Source organism: Neoarius graeffei, chromosome 8 (genome assembly GCF_027579695.1).
Source record: "Neoarius graeffei isolate fNeoGra1 chromosome 8, fNeoGra1.pri, whole genome shotgun sequence".
In the NCBI taxonomy this organism is placed as follows: Eukaryota; Metazoa; Chordata; class Actinopteri; order Siluriformes; family Ariidae; genus Neoarius; species Neoarius graeffei.
The window spans coordinates 2,885,621-2,906,295 of NC_083576.1; the positions used below are offsets into that span (position 1 = coordinate 2,885,621).

General features: G+C 39.2%; 1 protein-coding gene across 1 annotated transcript in view; it reads right to left on the reverse strand.

The window, feature by feature from the left end:
• egf (epidermal growth factor) overlaps positions 1–20,675 on the reverse strand; it is a 36,193-nt gene extending 15,518 nt beyond the window's left edge. The window contains exons 1-14 of the mRNA XM_060927130.1: positions 20,567–20,675; positions 15,300–15,499; positions 14,673–14,854; positions 10,164–10,391; positions 8,423–8,610; positions 7,208–7,339; positions 6,505–6,627; positions 6,234–6,356; positions 6,024–6,149; positions 5,178–5,314; positions 3,102–3,247; positions 2,911–3,018; positions 2,283–2,506; positions 1,632–1,799 (exon numbers count right to left, since the gene is read on the reverse strand). Of these exons, the coding sequence (XP_060783113.1) occupies positions 1,632–1,799; positions 2,283–2,506; positions 2,911–3,018; positions 3,102–3,247; positions 5,178–5,314; positions 6,024–6,149; positions 6,234–6,356; positions 6,505–6,627; positions 7,208–7,339; positions 8,423–8,610; positions 10,164–10,391; positions 14,673–14,854; positions 15,300–15,499; positions 20,567–20,675 (2,194 nt within the window). The remainder of the gene's footprint in view (positions 1–1,631; positions 1,800–2,282; positions 2,507–2,910; positions 3,019–3,101; positions 3,248–5,177; positions 5,315–6,023; positions 6,150–6,233; positions 6,357–6,504; positions 6,628–7,207; positions 7,340–8,422; positions 8,611–10,163; positions 10,392–14,672; positions 14,855–15,299; positions 15,500–20,566) is intronic.

A 20,675-nucleotide genomic window follows, 5' to 3' on the forward strand; every position in this document is an offset into this window, starting at 1 on the left:
GGCATATCGCTCCTGGCTGCTGCTGGAAAAGTCCTGGCCAAAGTTATGCTACAGAGGCTGGTGAAAAACATCTCAGAGGAGCTGCTGCCTAAGTCTCAGTGTGGGTTCAGGAGAAACAGGAGTACTGTGGACATGGTATTCACAGCACAGCAACTCCAGGAGAAGTGTAGGGAGCAATATCGAGACCTCTTCATAGCCTTCATTGACCTGTCAAAGGCCTTCGACACAGTCAACAGGGAGATCCTATGGAAAATCCTTCTGAAGTTTGGCTGCCCACGAAGGTTTGTTAACATCCTCCAGCAGTTTCGTGAAGGCATGATGGCACGTGTGACCATCGGAGACCAAGAATCTGAGCCATTCAGGGTGTGCACTGGTGTACATCAGGGGTGCATCCTTGCTCCAGTTCTTTTTAACATTTTCCTCCTGTGTGTGACACTACTGCTCCACAAGGACATCGAGAGAGACAGCGGAATTACCTTTGACTTCAGACTTGACGGGAATCTGTTTAACAGCCGAAGGCTCCAAGCGGCCACAAAAACAACATCTGAGCACATCATTGAGCTACAGTATGCTGATGACTGTGCAGTCGTGGCCCATATGCCAGAAGCACTGCAAGTCACCCTTGCAGCTGCTGCAAAGGCGTATGGCAGGATGGGGCTTTCCATAAACGTGGCCAAGACTAAAGTAATATGCCAGTGGGCCTCTATTCCTCCACTCCACTCACCAACCTTCACCGTCTCCGACAAACCACTTACAATAGTGGAATCCTTCAAATACCTGGGCAGTTTCCTCTCTGACGACTCCAGCATCGACAGAGAGATACAAAACCGGATTAAACATGTGTCATCTTCCTTTGGCAGACTCAGAAAAAGGGTCTTCCAAAATAAAGACCTCAAACTCCACACCAAAATATCAGTCTATCTGGCAGTCGTCATCACAACTCTCCTCTACACCTGTGAGGTGTGGACCCTGTACAGTCGCCACCTCAAGATGCTTGAGGCTTTCCATATCAGATGCCTCCAATGCATCCTGGGAATAGCCTGGAGTGACTGAGTGCCCCATACTGAAATCCTCCGCAAGACCAACTGCGTCAGTATGGAGGCCATCATCACCCAGCACCAACTTCACTGGCTTGGTCATGTCATCAGGATGCCGAAGGAACACCTACCTCACAAGGTGCTGTATGGCCAGCTACATGTTGGCCGCTGCCTGGCAGGGGGCCAGAAAAAATGTTACAAAGACCAACTGAAGACGAGTATGAAAAAGTGTGGTCTGAACCCAAGCTAGCTGGAGGACATGGCCACCCAATGCTCCATCTGGCGGCAGCTCTGTCAGCAAGGGGTGCAGAAGCTCGAGGAGGACCGAGGAGACCGACGGACCAGGAGATGCTTGAAGAGACATGAAGCCAGTTCCACACCCATACCCCCAGTCAGTGCCCTTAACTGTTCTGTCTGCGGCAGGCAGTGTGGCTCACGGATTGGACTTTATAGTCACATGAGAACTCACAAGTAGCAGAGGCAGGATTGTCATCATCGGATACGATGGACATCCTTAATGTAATGTGTATGAATGCATATGCATGTGTGTGTGTGTGTATGAATGTATATGTATATATGTGTGTGTGTGTGTACCTGGTTTAATGAGAGGATGTACTATAATAAGTGAAGCTGGTTGCACAGAGTCCACAATGAGTTGTTCGACATCACTTCCTGTTCTTTTATCCAGATGATAAATGTGATTATCTTCCCAGTTAGTGAACCACAGAGTGTCTTCAAACACTGCTACATCAAATGGACGACCTACACACACACACACACACACACACACACACACACAAAATTCGGAAGTTACCTGCTGTGTGTCTTCAATACCTTATTCTTATACTTATTAAACTGGTCACATGATTTAAACTTCAACATAAAAATCAAGTTTATAAATAATGGCAGTTAATTTGAGAGATATTCCTTGTTACGATTATAATGAAGATTTTAATAAAAATGTTTTTCAGAAATTAAAAAGCTCCGAAGATTATTCAAAATAAATAGTTTATTATATGATTATGTTTATATATTTAATCTGCATTGAGCAGGTCTGAGGAAAGGTTCCTCTGGCTGCAACATGTCAAAGAACCCTGGTTCTAGACTACTGCATTGGTTCTGAATGTATACGAACTGCAGTAAAACAAACAAACAAACAAACAAACAAACAAACAAACAAACAAACAAACAAAGAGCAACAGGATTAAATAATTTGTGTGTGTGTGAGTGTTAGAGAAGCCTCACCTACTTGCTCGCGTGTGAGTGTGTGTCGGTGTGAGCCGTCCAGTCCCGCTGACTCGATGCGTCCAGCTCCGATGTCGCTCCAGTACAGTGTGTGTGTGCTGTGATCCACAGTGACGCCGCAGGGAGAGACGAGTCCTGAACCGATCAGCACCGTGCGCTCCTCTCCATCCAGACCCGCCCTCCACACTGCCACAGGGAAACCCACATCTGTCCAGAATACCATCCTACACACACACACACACACACACACACACACACACACACACACACACACACACACACACACACCTCAGCCATTCAGGAGAACTGCTATGAAGATAATAATGGACGTTTCTCAGAAACAAATATCTTTTACATGAAGACAGGCTCGTATTTTTTTTCCTAGTCTTTACACAAAATATTTCAGGGAGAGAAAATTAAATTCAAAGTGGGATGTTATGATATTATTATCCACACTTCCAAATATCATCACTCCTTTACACGGCTGTTTACACACTTGGCTTTTTTGTTTTCCAGAAAAAAATGCTGAATAGAGCTTTTTATCCTATTAAAAAAAAAAAAAAAATCATACCAAGTGTGAAAGCAACCCAGTTCCAAGGACTTGTGTGTGTGTGTGTGTGTGTCTCACTGAGTTTGAGGGTGAACTGCTAAGTCTCTTGGCTGCAGCAGCTTATCGTGAATCAGCACCGTGCTGTCCAGACCATCGTTCAGTCGTCTACGAGACACTGAGGACAACCTGAGACCCAGAGTCATCAGTGATTACAGGGGTGTGACGTGTGTGAAGTGTGTGAGGTGTGTGAACGCTCCTGCAGTGTTTACCCTCTGTCTGTCCAGTAGAGTTTGCGGTTGATCCAGTCCACAGCGATTCCCTCGGGTGAGACGAGATCAGACATCAGCACTTCTGTCTCACCTCCATCTACAGACATGCTCTCAATCTGTCTACGCTCAGTATCGGCAAAATACACCTGAAACACACACACACACACACACACACACACACACACAGAATTTAGTCCAAGAATAAGGGTCGAGTAACACTAGGGTTGTGTGATATGACAGTATGTGTCACATCCTACAAATAATAATCAACTTTTAAATCAGATTTATTTTAATTATGCTTTTATTCACTTCCTAAAAACAAATTAACACCAAAAGTTAGAACTCATTTCAAAAAAAATTACAAGTTTAAATATTCAAACAGTAAAGGACTTTATCGAATCAGCTGATTGATATATAAAAGTATAAAACAATATTATCAAAAGATATCACGATACTCAGGATATCTTAGAAAAAAAGTGTTGTGACATAATTTATCATCAGATCATCCAGCGTTAATACAAGTGCTGCTTTCATGTTTATATCAGTCTCTAGAGAATCCTGAACGTCAAAGACGATCCTCTAGTTCTAAATAGTTTCTATTTTTTTTAATCATACCTTCATTATGCATTGTATTGTGTTAATTTACTGTGTTCACATTAGTGTTGTTTTTCAATCTCATATTCCTTTCATTATCTGATATGTCTGTGTTTGTTGAGCCAAATTTCCCATGTGACCAATAGAAAGCGTTCTTTCTCCTGTTCTTCTGCTTTAACGGCATCAAAGTGGCTAAAGATCGCTGCTCTGTGTGTGTTGTGTTATCTTCCTGACTGCCTTTAGTCAATAAGAACACATCATTAAAACAATATTCAAGAATTATGATTATATCTGACTGGAGATTTTAATTTAAAAAAATATATTAGTTTTATTCACGATAAAAAAAAAAATACGTAGACTCAATGAGGCTGTAGCTCATACCGGCCAAGATGCCCATAAAATCATAAATATGACAGGTTGCACCACCATCTTGACAATTTTTATGCACACCCACTTGGGGAACATTGTTTGTAAGTTTGATTGAAATCTGATCAATCCTGTAGGAGTAGCAGCCATTTTTGTAAATTGTGGCCTGCAGCCAGAGGAGCTAAAAATTATAGTAAAAAACTGCTGTAGTTGCAGGTCTCGGCCACCAGATGGATCCAGTGGCATACATGACTGTTTTTAAGTGCGTTTCTTACGTGTGTGTGTGTGTGTGTGTGTGTGTGTGTTTCGCTGCTTGTGAGGACCATAAAGAAACAGAGGTCCTCACAAAGATAGGAACGTGTCAAATGTCCTTACAATTACTTGGTCCTCACTAATATAACAGTGTTTTTACAGCTTTGATTGAAACCATGAAATGGACAAAACATTTTATTCTATTGTCTGAGTTTAAGCTGAGAATTAGGGTTAGGCTCAGCTGTAGAAAAGTAATATTTAGCTACAATAATAATTTTGTCAATGGAAGGTCCTTGCAGTGATAGCGTCAAATATCCTCGTAAAAATAGATTTTTTTTAAACAAAATTTATTTTAACAAAGCAAAAGATTTCATCTGGTTATTGAAGTTAAAGTTATGATTAGTGGTAGGAATCATATTAATTCACTACAGTATGAATTATAAAAATGGAAGGTTGTTGCAATCACCCGGTCCTCACAAATATTTTACAGCTTTTATAAAAAAAAGATGAAAATAGACTTCTTTGTGGTATTGAGGTTAAGGTTAGGGTTAGGATTATATTTAGGTGTAGCATAGTACTCATTATCCATAGTAATAACTATATAAATGGAGGGTCCTCACAATGATAGGACAGTGTCAAATGCCCTCATAATCACCTGGTCCTCATAAAAATACAGATTTTTTTTTCCATTTCTTTTTTTGTTACTGAGATTCGGTTTATGTTTAGGGGTGTTAAGGTTGGGTGGATCTTTGCATTAATTAGCTAATAATTATATTAATGGAAGGTCCTCAGAAAGGTAAAATGTGTGTGTGTGTGTGTGTGTGTGTGTGTGTGTGTGTGTGTGTGTGTGTGTGTGTGTTATACTCTGTTTTGCACAGGGTCGTAATCCACAGCCATGATGGAGCGTTTAGATTCATTCATCAGACTCCTGCTCTCTGATCCATCCACATTTGCACTCCTCACGTCCACCACGTTAGCAAAGAGCAACAACGCTGGAGGACCTGAGAAGAAAAGAAAGAAAGAAAGAAAGAAAGAAAGAAAGAAAGAAAGAAAGAAAGAAAGAAAGAATGTGCTCTGAAAACCTTAAGTTCTATATTGCAGCTTAATTTGTTTAATGATTGTTCTATATAAAGGTTCGGCAGAGAGAAACCCACAACTAAACTTTATTATGAAATCCAGAACCTATGAATATGCAAATGATCTAAAATATTATGAAATATCAGGGTCTGTATTTACAAAGTGTAGGTTTAAAGTAAAGACGATGTTATTTTTACACCACAAACTTTTATCTTTCCTCTACTAGTCAGCTTTCAGATTTTGAGAGGCGGGGCATAATATACTGTCAGAAATCCAGATTTTATGAATATGCAAATCAGGTACACTTCCTATGCTACAAGCCTGCCTGATAAACTAATGCTGTATGGCCTGTATTTGCATATTTGTTCCTGACCGGCTCTTTTATTTTATGGTGCACTAACATGGACATGTTTAATATGTTATGTTCAGACAGAAATTGTCAGTTGCTAGGCAACAAGGAAAACTAGCATTAATTGGCTTCACAAGCAGTAAGTGGCTTCACAACACCTTATCACACATTTATGACAGTCGTATGGTGCAGTGTCTAAATGTCGTAACCTGACATTATTTGTTTTTGATGGCTGATATCTCACAGGGCTGTGTGTGTGTGTGTGTGTGTGTGTGTGGTCTTGCCTGGGGCTTTGCATTGTTTGCCATCTGGCTGTAGTTGGTATCCAGGTTGGCACTCACACTCCCACCTCCCGGGTGACAACGTCACACACACCTGACTACAGCCTCCTCGATCCACAGACACACACCCTGAGTCGAACAGAGATGAGGATTTAGCCAACACACACACACACACACACACACACACACACACACACACACACACACACACACCTGTGCAGGAACGTTGATCAGGTCCTAAAGAGGATCCAACTGGACACACACACACGTCACCCTCTAGTGTGTGTGTGCAGGCGTGTTCACACAGTGTACCATTCTCCACACATGGCTTTATTTCTGAACACACACACACACACACACACACACACACACACACACACACACAGTTTAAAAACGTCAGTATATACTGTGTCTATATTGATTTTGTGTGTGTGTGTGTGTGTGTGTGTGTGTGTGTGTGTGTGTGTGATAATAACATTCTCACCTCTGCATGTTCTGTGGTCAGGCAGAAGAACGTATCCTTCAGGGCAGGTGCAGAAATAAGAACCCGGAACATTGTCACACCCCAGAGAGCAGCCGTGATTCCATAATGCACACTCGTTTATATCTGAGACACGTCCCACATTCACAACACAGTGTTAAAATGTCCCACAAATATTGCTATAATTCAAACAATTTCAAAAATAATATTTCAATATATCAGGGATGAAAATGATTTTTAAAAAGTCACTGAATACAATTACTGCAACAAAATAAAAAAAAACAGATTTGTGTACAGAATATGATACAATGAACTAAAGTGCAAATAAAATAACTAAATGTACACTATTATTATTATTATTATTATTATTATTATTATTATTATTATTATTATTATTATTGTGCTTGGACCCCAAACATCACTGCTTGTAATAATAATAGTAATATAGACACAAGCAGCGATCTTCAGGGTCCAAGCACAACATCACGTCACTGTAACTGCATGAACGTTGGTGTTTAGAACATGTGAGAATTACAAAATTTATATATAAGATTTAAAATCAAAAATTCATCCAAGAGTGGATCATCTCCTCAGACTCTGAATTCTCAGAAAGAAAAATAAACCATACCAAGGTCCAAACCTCAGAATCTGTTCTGGGAAACTGTATTTCGTGGAGAATGAAGTTCTGGAGTTTATGACACTTTACCTTCACAGGAGTCGCCGTGTTTGCTGAGCGTGAAACCGGATTTGCACTTACATTGACCACTAGAGATGGAACATACATTCACACATTCGTCTGTCACACACACACACACACACACACACTGAGCACTTGCCTCTTAAATACAAATCAGGCATTTAGTCACAAAATGCTCTTCATTATACAGGCATCTCGACCAGGAAGTGCAGTATGTATAAGTGTGTGACAGTTCAGAGCACTGTAATAAAAAATCATTTTCAGGAATGTTATCATCAAAATATACACTCATTGGCCACTTTATTAGGAACACCCTACATCCACCTGCTGTTCACTAACCAACTGATCCCTCGACAGCAGCACGATGCGTCACATCCCACAGATACAAATCAAGAGCTTCGGTTAATGTTCACAATGTTCAAACATCAGAACGGGAAACATTGTGATCTCACAGTGAAGTGTGACTTTCTTTCTTTCACTGTGGTATGGGTGTCGGTTTGAGCCAGATGAGTATTTTTGGTTTGAGTATTTCAGAAGCTGCTGATCTCCTCCTGGGGTTTTCACACACAACAGTCTCTAGAGTTTACACAGAATGGTGCGGAAAACAAAAAAACATCATTGAGTGAGTGAGCGACAGTTCTGTGGGTGGAAACAAACGCCTTGTTGATAAGAGAGGGTCAGAGGGAAATGGACAGATTTGAGATGGTTTGAGCTTTTTTCCCCAGGAAGGATATAGTAACTCATATAATCACTCTTTACAACCATGGTGAGCAGAAAAGCATCTCAGCATGCAACAGAAAACAGAAGAACACATTGGGTTCCACTCCTGCAGCCAAGAACAGGGAGCTTAGAATCAACAACAGGTTCCTATTAAAGTGGCCGGTGAGAGTAAATGTCAGTGGTCTTCTGTTAAAGGTGTCATGAGTTTTAGCCTGTCTCGTGTAATTTGATGTTATTTTTAATTAATTACAGCTCTGAGCAGTGCTTAAAGTTCTTAAAGGAAATGTAACACATTGACTGTTTTCTTTAGTTTGTAAATAAAATGTTATCAGAAAGTACAGAGTGATAAAAACAGACTCAAGAGTGTTTAATGAAATAATTAATAACCAAATGAAGTCTTTTGATCAAAGCCCTTTCGGGTTGTCTGGTAAAGATGAGCTTCATGGTGATGATATAAAAATAAATGTGAGATGTTTTGTGACTAACCCAGAGTGAACGCAGCACCGGGTTCCTCCACTGGCTGATTCAGCGGATGGATCACTTTAAGGTCCACAAGAACACTCGGCATCTTTTTGGGGTTCAGTTTCTCAGGAGGTTCTCCCGTGCGCCTGCTGACTCTCATTACACTCCGTGATCCAGAGTCCGTCATGAACACATAATTCAAGAAAAGCGCCATCTTTGGGGACTTCGTTCTGCTGGATTTCAATAACAGAGTTCACATTTGGAAGGACATCAGAGTCAAAACGTCATGTGAACTCAGGTGGTTAAAATTGTGAAAATGGTGTTGCTAGGCAACCAGGCAATATGGACACGGAATATCAGCAAACAACTCAGCTAAATGATTTATCTAGCAAAATTAAATGTTTTAAAAGAGATGAGATAAAGGCACAGTGACGGTGAAGACAACACAACAACATTAACATTTCACTGAGATGTTTTGGTAAATTACTAAGAAAAGTTGTAGCATGGATACATTTACGCTGTACATACGTTTAGCTTCGACTGCATCACTTTTGAACTCGATCAGAAAATTTCATCATGATCTCCACACACACACACACACACACACACACACACACACACACACACACACACACACAGACTTTATTTGTGAACACAGTGACACATGGACGTAATTACTGACACAAGACTGTTTTTATTGCATTTATTAATTCAATCTATCAATTAAAATAATTTCAATCATGTAGTTTTTAGAATTAATACAGTCTTGATCAATTAAAGCTTTTAAAATAATTAATTATTGGTTTTAGTCCAAACTTCAGTGAACTTGGATTCCACTTTTTTTTTTTTTGTCATGCATATGATGTTATCTCATCTCATTATCTCATCTCATCATCTCATTATCTGTAGCCGCTTTATTCTTCTACAGGGTTGCAGGCGAGCTGGATCCTATCCCAGCTGACTACGGGCGAAAGGCGGGGTTCACCCTGGACAAGTCGCCAGGTCATCACAGGGCTGACACATAGACACAGACAACCATTCACACTCACATTCACACCTACGCTCAATTTAGAGTCACCAGTTAACCTAACCTGCATGTCTTTGGACTGTGGGGGAAACCGGAGCACCCGGAGGAAACCCACGCGGACACGGGGAGAACATGCAAACTCCGCACAGAAAGGCCCTCGCCGGCCACGGGGCTCGAACCCGGACCTTCTTGCTGTGAGGCGACAGCGCTAACCACTACACCACCGTGCCACCCCCATATATATATATATATATATATATATATATATATATATATATACTGTAATTATTATTATTATCAATTAACCACAGCTTTTATGTATTTTCTCACAGTGATTAATCTGTTAACTCATTCATAGAAACTATTTCCAAACTTTTAATTTAATTTATAGTTTTTTTGTTTTCTTTATTACAATTAAGATATTGATAATGTAGCTGCTTTTTGAATGAATACAGACACTTTAAAATATTTAGGTTCTGGGTTTATTTTACAGATATTAATTTTTAAAATGGGCTTTTTATTTTATTAAATATATAATATAATCTATCTTTAAACACAAATATATTAATTTTATGTCATAATAAAGTTATAGTTCTCATATACTGTACCTCATTAGCTAAAATTGTGCACTGAATAATTAAAAAAATATTTTTGTTTTGATAACTACATGAAAATTTTTTTGTGTGATTGGACTCAGATAGTCTGACCTGAATATCAGATCTGATTTAATGATTAGCTTCAGCACTTGAGTCTCACCTCAGTCTCTGGTTGATGATGTCAATGGCGTTGCCGTTATAATCACAGGATCCGAGAGCGCTGAGTTCGTTCACACTGTGCTGAATCCAGAACAGCTTCCTGTCCACGGCATCAACGGCCAAACACAACAATCTGTTTGGGATTTTCATCACCGTGGTGATCAGAGCTCCAGTCAGATCCGAGCGCTGGATCCTGGACATCACGCCGGCCGACAACCAGAACACATATCTATAATAATCACAAACATTGACTGATTAGTGCAGGTCCTTTAGTTAAAGTCCTAAAATAATTTGAACACTCCATCATTCTCTATTGATAAGAATTCAGTATAGTGTGTTCCTATTGGCCGAGAGAAATATAAATTATACGTAACACATGATACGTGGAATTGTCCTGCGTTCATTTACAAATTCTTGTGTATCCTGCACATTTGGTAAAACAAGCAAACAAACAAACATATAAATAATGTTTAGAACATGACTAAATTTTTGAATTAATACATTTATAGAAAAATAAGATGTAAACAGTAATTAGGAAGATAAATGCCAAAAGATGAAGTTTATAATTTCAACTGAAATAAATTCATTAGAGATCATCCATGACATGAAATAACTGTAAAATGTTATTTTTAAATCATATAATGATTTATTGTTTTAAAATTAATAATTATTTAACTCATTTAATATAAATAATCCCCACACTATTTCTCATAATGACTTAATTTAAAATTGCATGAATTATTATGATATGAATATTAGATTGTCTTCTCATCCATCCACATTTCACAAAGTCACATTATGGTTAACTATGTACATATCACAGTAATTGACCTAGTATTGACTTAAAAAAAACTTAATGCTGGGTTTAAAATCAGATAAACATTGTGAAAAATCCTGCTGAAATGAAACACAACAACACTAACATTGTCTCAGGTGAATCATATCACTAATATTAGCGTATAGTTAGTTACGAGCATAAAAAGAAAAGAAATGTACACAGTCACCCAAATATACTTCAATTACCAGCATTAAATTAAACCTTATTTAATTTGTAATTTCCTGTGTGAATTCTTCAGTGTTTTATTTTCATTCACTAAAAGAAATTAGCCAGTCAGAGATGATACAAAAAGAAAACAATTTTTCTCACAGCGTCCATGTTTTAAATCCACTTGAACGCACACCATGTTGTAATCATCGCCTCCGAACTCATATGCACAAACTTCTGAGGAGGACAGAAGACAGGATAAGATCCAAAGAGTCCGAGCTGAGCTCATTATGGACTGTGACTCATGGCTTTTACCGTCGCCCGAGCGCGAGCCAACCGCTAACCCAAAGCGTTTGTCATTTTGATTTGCAAGTGAAGAGCAGCACATTGATCGATATCTGTGAGCAGAAGAAAGCACAGTCTATGTGAGACAGGCAGATTTTACACCTACGTGACACCATGTCTGGAAAAATGTGACTGTCTGAAGCTCCAGCGCTCACTATCATGCTAGCGTGCTAACGGAGTTCTTTGCCGGTTGCTCAGCGGGAGGTTTAGAGGTTTAGTCATCTGCCATCTGTGATTTAGTCTGTAACCCGATTTAAACAAATAGTACACACGTTGTTGTGAGATATCGATGTGGCGAGTATTTTTTTAAGCCACTTTTTACCTTGTGTTGACTAGCTGGAAATGCTAACTTACATTCTTTACCACAGGTATCTGATTTTGTATCTCAGTAAAACAAACAGCCTGTGAAAATAATGTTTAGTTTTTGTTATATTTAAAAAACCAAGCTGAAAATGTGCAACACTGTTGTGGAGTGCAGAAGCTACAGGATTATTTTAGTCATGCGTGGTGGGGATTTACGCTAACATTTTGACCCTTACAGTTTGACTAGCTGGCTATGCTAACTCCTGTTGCTATTTAACATTACAGACAGGTAATGTGTGTTTTTGTATTTCAGTCCAATAAAAATAATTTTTAGTTTTTTGTCACTTTTTTTAATCCACACTCAGGGCCGCGTTAACCCTTGCCGAGGCCCTGGGCAGACACACCCCCGAGGCCCCGCCCCCGCCTGTTGTCAACTGCGCTCAGCAAATTCACCCCCTCAGACGTGCCTGTCTAACTAGACACAGAAACTTAAATAATGACAGTGGCACAATTAGAAATACTATTGAACGATAAAACTTTATATCCATCAACACCTATTTAAACGAGAAAAAGCAATGGTGAAATAGGCAACTGCATGGTGAAAAAATCCATCAGACATCACGGTTAACAAGTCTGGTTCACTAAAGTTTAGCCTCAATAAGCCTTTGAATGAGTGAGTCAATGAACAACATGTCAAGAACATAACCGAGGCCTACAACAGTTTCTTTAGTATTCAGAACAAGAACATTCATTCGGTATATAACCGTTCGTCTTCATTTTGGAATTCAGGCGACTTTTAACTTGTGAAAACAAAGAGCGATAACAAAGAAAGAAAAATATCTTGCTTCTCATAAATAAATCTCAAAATGTGAGGCTATGTGAAACATTTCATCCTTTCACACACGTAATGTCCCAAACAGCAGCGGCACACAGCTTTGCGCATTCAGTTTCACAGCCATGGGTCAACTTACAAGGTCACTTTCCTACTTTTCTGGAAAGCGAAGTCATTAATTAAATCATTGAACTCAAGCTGGCGTAGCGTGTGAAGACATGGTGGACAGTGATCATATTGACAATGACGGGTGATTTATGCGACGGGACACGGTGGGCTTCCTTACGGGTGGCGAAATGCATCAAAAATGTTATCAATATAATCAAAACTTCTGAAAATATCGTTTCATATTTTCCGATCTCGCTACCACCGAGGCCCCCTGCATCGACCTGATTTTTGATAGTTTTTGCGACTGTACGATGAACGACATCTGTGTACAACCACAGGGAACCCGACTGTACATGGGGTTATTTACTAACACATTTTACGTTCATCGGGACTCCACTTTTAGGCAGTGCCTTAATATATAGGTATTTATTTATTATATACTCGTGTTTAGTTGTAAAAAAAAAGAGACCAAAACAGCATCATGTGACACTCAGGGACCAATCACACAATGATAGACACCATTTTTGGAAGTATTTCTGGTTTCCTCCAGCCATGATCCTGAGGACTCTTCTCCATTTTCACTGTGATCAACTTCTTTGTTTTGAAACAGAGGACAAGGCCTCAGACTCTTTCTCAGTTTTTTGTCTTCTGCCATCTAGGATTCGGTTTTTAAGATTTAAACAAACTTTGTGGTATTTGCACTGACCTTTTGGCTCTGACTGTTTGACAAGCTGAATACAGTATGCAAACACGTGAGTGTGTGGTTTTCACTTTTGTACACAAACTGTGGGACATGAAAGGACTAAACCACTGCATGTTGTGCTGTTATAGTATAACGAGACCGTCAGTGACGGCGTAGCTCACTCCAGCCCTGTCTAATCCAGAAGGAACAATCTAAAGTGGGCCACCTTGCACAATAAATGTTGTGAGCTATATACACTATATACAAGCTATATATATAAGCGATATCCACCCTAGGAATACCGACCTATTTACCAGAAAGAATCCAAAACGGCGAGGAATTGACAGAGAAGTGATTTTTGTTGAACTGCTCATTAAGGTTTAATTAGTCCATAACTTCGTTAATAATTGTTCTGAAGCAAATCTGGGTAGAAGTTCTATGCATCCTAGGTACCCCTACCTTCATGCCAGAAAGAATCAAAATCAGTGAAGAATTGAGGGAGAAGAAGCGATTTGTGTGGAAACTGCACATTATGTAATTTGCAATGATGTAAATTTGGGTAGAAGCTACTGTATATGCACCCCAGGCAGACCTACCTTCCTGCCAAAAAGAATAAAAATTGGTGAAGAATTGAGAGAGAAGCAGTGATTTTTGTGAAATGTGGATGACGCCGGACAACACATGATGGCATAAACTCATCACCTGTTGGCTGGATGAGCGAATGATCAGTGACAGCATGATGTGATAGAGTGGAGTTTACCAAGTGTTACAGTCCTCTTTTACCGCAGCAGTTTATCAAAAATAATTTTTATGTTCATTAAAGAATAGCACAATACATTTTTATCCATTTGTAGTTATATTTATTGTTGTGTAACTTCTGTTAAACAAGTTCATTCCTGTTCTTACTGAGGTTATAGCAGCTATAAACGGTCTGTCCTTCAGCAGTTTCTCTTTTATGTCTAACAAATGCAGCTTGTCTTGTTACAAAAAAAAAAAACTCAAAAAATGCCACAAAGCGTAAACTCCTCTGTAAAGTTACAGCATTACCTCTGACTGTTACAAAGCGCTGACACTGGAGACTCCTTAGCTGTTACTATAGAAACATTAACACATTAATTATGAATAAACCTGTGATTTGCAGCTGCACTACTGTCAGAGCTGCTGTTAGAGAAAAATCATCAACAGCGTTCAATAAGGTTGTGGTATAAAATAAATAAAGCACTGGAATCTGGATTGGGATTTATTTTTTTTTTACCCTGCATTTGGATCGATAGCCACGCTGCTTGGCTGAGTCAGGTCTCTCAGGATGGTTTTCACGTTGTGTCCGTCTGTATCTGCTCTCCGGATCGTCCCTGTTTTCCTGCTGCTCCAGTACACTGAGTTTTCTCTCCAGTCCACAGCCAGGCCTGAGATTCCTTTCTCCAGTGACAGAAGTTTCTAGAAATATGTGACAAACTCTCTCAGGAACTGAACAGCAATAAATAAATCCTAATAGAATTTCCAAAGCTGAACATCATAGCAAAAGCTCCTGCATTCATTTTTTCACAAATTAATACAACAAATCTTGCTTATTTTATCTATTTTACCATAATTTGGACATTTTCTGTTCTAATAATGTTAAAACAAAGATCAGTTCACCTCACTGATGATCAAATAAAAAAAGAAACTGTTGTAAATGAAGCAACAAATTCCATACATTTGCAAGACACAATTTGTATTAAAAGATACACAGTTAATACGAGGCTTCTCTGCAGAGTTAGCATTCATATCTTTTCTTATAACTTGCAAGAACTCAAACACAATCCATCACATTCACACTAAGTCCTCATGAAATTATGTAGCTCTGTCATATCATTTGATTTTTACAGTTTTTTACAATCACCTGAGTGTGTGTCCCATCCAAGTTGACCCGACTCAGGACACCTGTGTGTGTGTCGACCCAATACACTCTTCCTTCCCTGGAGTGGAAGTCCATCAGGATGGCATTTCCCACACCAGATGAGAGCCATTTTTGATCCCCACCATCCAGGTTGATCCGGAGAATGATGTTTCTGAGGCCAACGAGCAGATACGGCTCGGGATCTTCACACAAAACCATATCAGCATTACTTCATTAATACTGCTTACAATTACTTACATTAAAATTTATATTCCTAAATCCCATACAAATAATAATATTATTAAGTTCTGTAAAACCCTATAAAACTAGAAGGACACTAAGACCTCCACCAAGGACAACAGTCGACTCTTCTATGACCTGCAAATCTGCAACTGCAACCACTTAATATGTCAGCATATATTTCCCAAACTGTTAGAATCATGCACCTACATGTGTATCCCAGAGAATTACTGGTTCCCGTGAATGTGGACTGTGATACGGAGTCATCGTATTTCGACATTGGTTTTGTTTTGTCACTGTTGAACTTTAGTGCCATCTACTGGATTTTAAGATGCATGCCATTGTTCAGCACAGATGTCTACCAAGGCCAAATGCCGTATCTCACAACATTGGCAAAAGTGAATCTAAAGTTGTGGAAAGTGTTTTGGATCCACTCCAAAATGTACTGGGTTCTTCTTTGGTACGTGCAATACCCTTCCAACAAGTTTCATGGAAATTGGGTTGGTAGGTTTTGTGCAATCCTGCTTACAGTCAGACAAATAGACTGCATCAAAAGCATAACCTCCTTGGCAGAGGTAACAAAGGCTCCTCCCTAAACTGAAAAGATTACTCTATTATTTTCACAGACATCTTACAAACCTGAGACCTACAAACTCCTACAACTTTCCTCTGGATGTATGCAAACTTCTACACAAATCATCCTGAGATCACAAACTTCCACTCTTCTCATCCTGAAGTCTACAAGCTTCCACTCTTCTCATCCTGAAGTCTACAAGCTTCCACTCTTCTCATCCTGAAGTCTACAAGCTTCCACTCTTCTCATCCTGAAGTCTACAAGCTTCCACTCTTCTCATCCTGAAGTCTACAAGCTTCCACTCTTCTCATCCTGAAGTCTACAAGCTTCCACTCTTCTCATCCTGAAGTCTACAAGCTTCCACTCTTCTCATCCTGAAGTCTACAAACTTCCACTCTTCTCATCCTGAAGTCTACAAGCTTCCACTCTTCTCATCCTGAAGTCTACAAACTTCCACTCTTCTCATCCTGAAGTCTACAAGCTTCCACTCTTCTCATCCTGAAGTCTACAAACTTCCACTCTTCTCATCCTGAAGTCTACAAGCTTCCACTCTTCTCATCCTGAAGTCTACAAGCTTCCACTCTTCTCATCCTGAAGTCTACAAACTTCCACTCTTCTCATCCTGAAGTCTACAAGCTTCCACTCTTCTCATCCTGAAGTCTACAAGCTTCCACTCTTCTCATCCTGAAGTCTACAAACTTCCACTCTTCTCATCCTGAAGTCTACAAGCTTCCACTCTTCTCATCCTGAAGTCTACAAGCTTCCACTCTTCTTATTCTGTCTACAAGCTTATAGTTTTCTCATTCTGAGGTCTACAAACTTCTACTCTTCTCATCCTGATGTCTACAAGCTTATACGTAGTTTTCTCATCCTGAGCTACAAGCTTGCACTCTCTTCTCATCCTGAGAGCTACAGCCTTGAACTTCAATAATCCACATTCAGGTGCTGCTTTGAGTTGAAAGACAAAAGGACCATCAGTAAACAAAAGGCCTTGTGGTGAATAACAGAATCGCTCTTTGCTTTGGTGATAGCGATTTTGAAACTCTGTCATTTTCTTCAAAAAACCTTCAGACTGGATTAGTGACACACTGCTTCTCACTGTGATGGGCTGTAATGTGATCCACAGCCAGCGCTGATTCCTGAGGAAGACAAGCCACCGTTTCCTGAGCAACCTGTGTGATAATGGAAGCTTTCTGAGCTGAACTGAGGGTCAGTGCATTGTTGCCAGGCTGGAGCGATGGAACAGAGAACACGCAGAACGCAGTACAACACAACGTTCAACATGTTTCAGAAAGAAAATTTCAGAATCACCCAGTCTATCATCTGCTGCTGGACCAGTTTTTATTAAACTCTATCTATCTATCTATCTATCTATCTATCTATCTATCTATCTATCTATCTATCTATCTATCTATCTATCTATCTATCTATCTATAAAGTGTATTGTAAACAAACGCTATAACTATGTAAGGAAGTGGAGTTTTTTTGCAGCTGCAGTACTGTCAGAACTGCTGTTATAGAAAATTAATTAACGCCTGACAACCAATCAGAATCCAGAGTACAACAAAGCTGACATTTTTGGATCATAAACGCTCGCATTGCATCCTCAGAGTCAGTGTGTAACCTGGATTGTTTTTCTGTGAATGTGTATCAGTGTCTGGATTTCACTGGAAAATTCCATCAGGGGACAGTCTATGCAATGTTGGTTAGCCATTGATGCTAAGTACAATTAATGTCTAATTTTAGATGTTCCTGCCAAACTTCTGACCAATTTGCGTTATTTCCATTGTCACTATGCCAACAAAACATGAGCTATATGCTCGGACAGAACACTAGAACACTACATGGTAGCTAAATTGTTAGCCTCAGAATCACATAATGTTTGATGTTTAAAAATATATGCAAACAACCTACTCTTGTCGTATTCACTACTGATTTTAAAGTCCAGTTTTTATAGTTGCCATTTCAGCATCAAACTCCATTTCCCAGAACACCATACAGCCTACAAACATGGCTGCCTTGGACTTCACTTCCCGACTCACACACCCATACACGCCCAACTACTGATCATGCACAGCTGTCTCCAATCACACCTGCTGCTGTATAAAGGACTCACAAACACTCACTGGTGCTAAAGTAATGCCCAGTGTATCACTGTTTGACTTACTGAGCCTATTGGGTTTTGTGGCTTGGGCTATTGGCTTTGTTGGGCTCATGAGTTTGGATTTTGCTAGTCATTTATGCCACCTGAATATCTGCTGTTTTTTGACCTTTGCTAGGTATATTTAAGAATTAATTAGTAATCTGTCAACACATCTGAGGTAACTGTGTGGGTTCCCTTGTCACTATGCCAGCAAAGCCCCACCGTACACTCTCAGAAAAAAAGGTACAGATCCGTACCTTAAAAGGTACAAACTCTTGTCTCTGTGGCAGTACCTTTAGAGGGTACAGAGCTGTACCTTTCAAAAGGGGTACATATTTGTACCTTCATGCTTTGTACCTTTAAGTGCCTCATCTGTACCTTCAAGATCAAGTTTGTACCTTTAGTGGATGGTACAAATGCTGTACCTTTAACAATGGTACAAATCTGTACCACCACAGAGACAAGTTAATTTGTACCTTTAAGGTACATGATCACTTCTTTGACGGGGGCTTCTGAACGGAAAGGCTTCTGAAAGGTTTTCAAGGAACCACCTAATTCAGTAGAACTAGCCACAATCAGAACAACAGTATGGTAACTCACCTGTAAATTTCCTTCTGTCGTCGTCTGTTATTTCCAGGCCCGCTTTTACAGTACTAAGAAGTCCAAAAGCTCTTCGGTGGAGAGGGCGGACAAAGTCGCCATCCTTCAGGCGACCACGCGAGTAGTAGTAGAATTTTGTCTTGCGCTAGCATCTAGAGCAGGACCGTTAGTTGCTTTTTGGACTCCTCCCCCTAGCAGCTCAAAGTACCATGCCCTAAGGTACAAACACGTACCTTCTCCAATTTTGTACCTTGAAAGGTACAGTGTCGTACCACAAAGGTCCAGTTTTGTACCATTTAAGGTACATCAAACTGAAAGGTACATTTGTGTACCTTAATGTGTCATATTTGTACCACTGTGTACCTTTATTTCTGAGAGTGTATTAAAGATTTTAGCCCTAATATTCGCATAACAGTGCCTTGATATTGCCTACAACCTAATTATTAGCGTCAGGATTTTTTTTTTTTTTTGCTATTTAAATTATACACCTATAAAGACTAGTCTCAGTGTTCAGATTTGATTTTGTAGTCATTTTTTTCCTGATGGGTCGCTGCTCGTCTCACGACAATGATGTTCCTCAATATGCCTGGACACGTGGCATTTCTATTAGCACTATGCTAAGTGTAATTGGTGTAATTTTTGTCATACAAAGCATTTTCTTAAAAATCTACCAACACATCTGAGGAAAATGTTGATGTTCTCCATCGTAATATGTGGTTTCCGTTGTCACTGTGACTTCACATATTTGTATCAAACGTAGCTTAACAGCTATGAGCTAGTAACATGCATTTCCTTGTTGCCTAGCAACAGTGTTCTTACATATTGAAGTATTTGGAAAGTAAGCATGTTGTGTGTTTTTACTTTTGTGTGTTAAGTATGAAGTCATTTTCTATGATGTAATTTGATATAAATGTGGTTTTAATTTCATGTTATATGACTCACGATTTTAGCACCTTTATGTATTTTAGTTGGTTTACGTAACCTGAAACTACAAAACAAAACTAAATATTCACTTCACATTCTTTAAAAAATTTTAAATAAATATATGCAGTATATATAAAATTTATTTACAGTATGTTATTTGAATAATACTGTAAATCTGTCTGTAGACTCTGGTCCAGAAAATTAAATTTAATACACAATTTTAGACAATCGATACTTTTTGAAGAATAGCTAATTTAATCCAGAAATATTTTAACTAATAATTCTCACCACATGTAGTAATGACCTGATTTTCAGTCAGTAAGTACACGCTCTATGTGTCATGTTTTATTAAATTCAGTTAAATTTTGTTACCTTCGCTAACTTTATTGGAGGAGGTTATGTTTTCGTCGTTTTTGTTTTTTCCCAACATAACTCAAAAAGTAGTGAATGATGAAACTTTGAGGAAAGGTGAGCGATGGACCAAGAAACAATTGATTAGATTTTGAAGCAAATCCAAATATATATATATATATATATATATCTTGGTGGAGGTAAACACTCTATCAAGTGACCTTCTATTGTATATAAATATCATCATAAATCAGTTTAACAGAATTCCAGACGTAGATTTAGATCCCAAAAGTGACAGTGGTGAAGCAAACTCTCTGAGATGACATGAAGGAAAAACCTGAAGAGGAACTGGACCAGTCAGACTTCTACTAGCCAATGTTTGACCCAAATCTTGGTCATTTTCCATGAATGATAGACTCAGATGTATATTTGACTCACCCATACAGCTCCAGTTTCCTGCTGTCCAGCATGGCGTGGATGCATCTGCGCAGCCATTCTCCACCCAGAAAATCAGGTACAAAATGGCCGCTAATCTCCCCAAAACCAT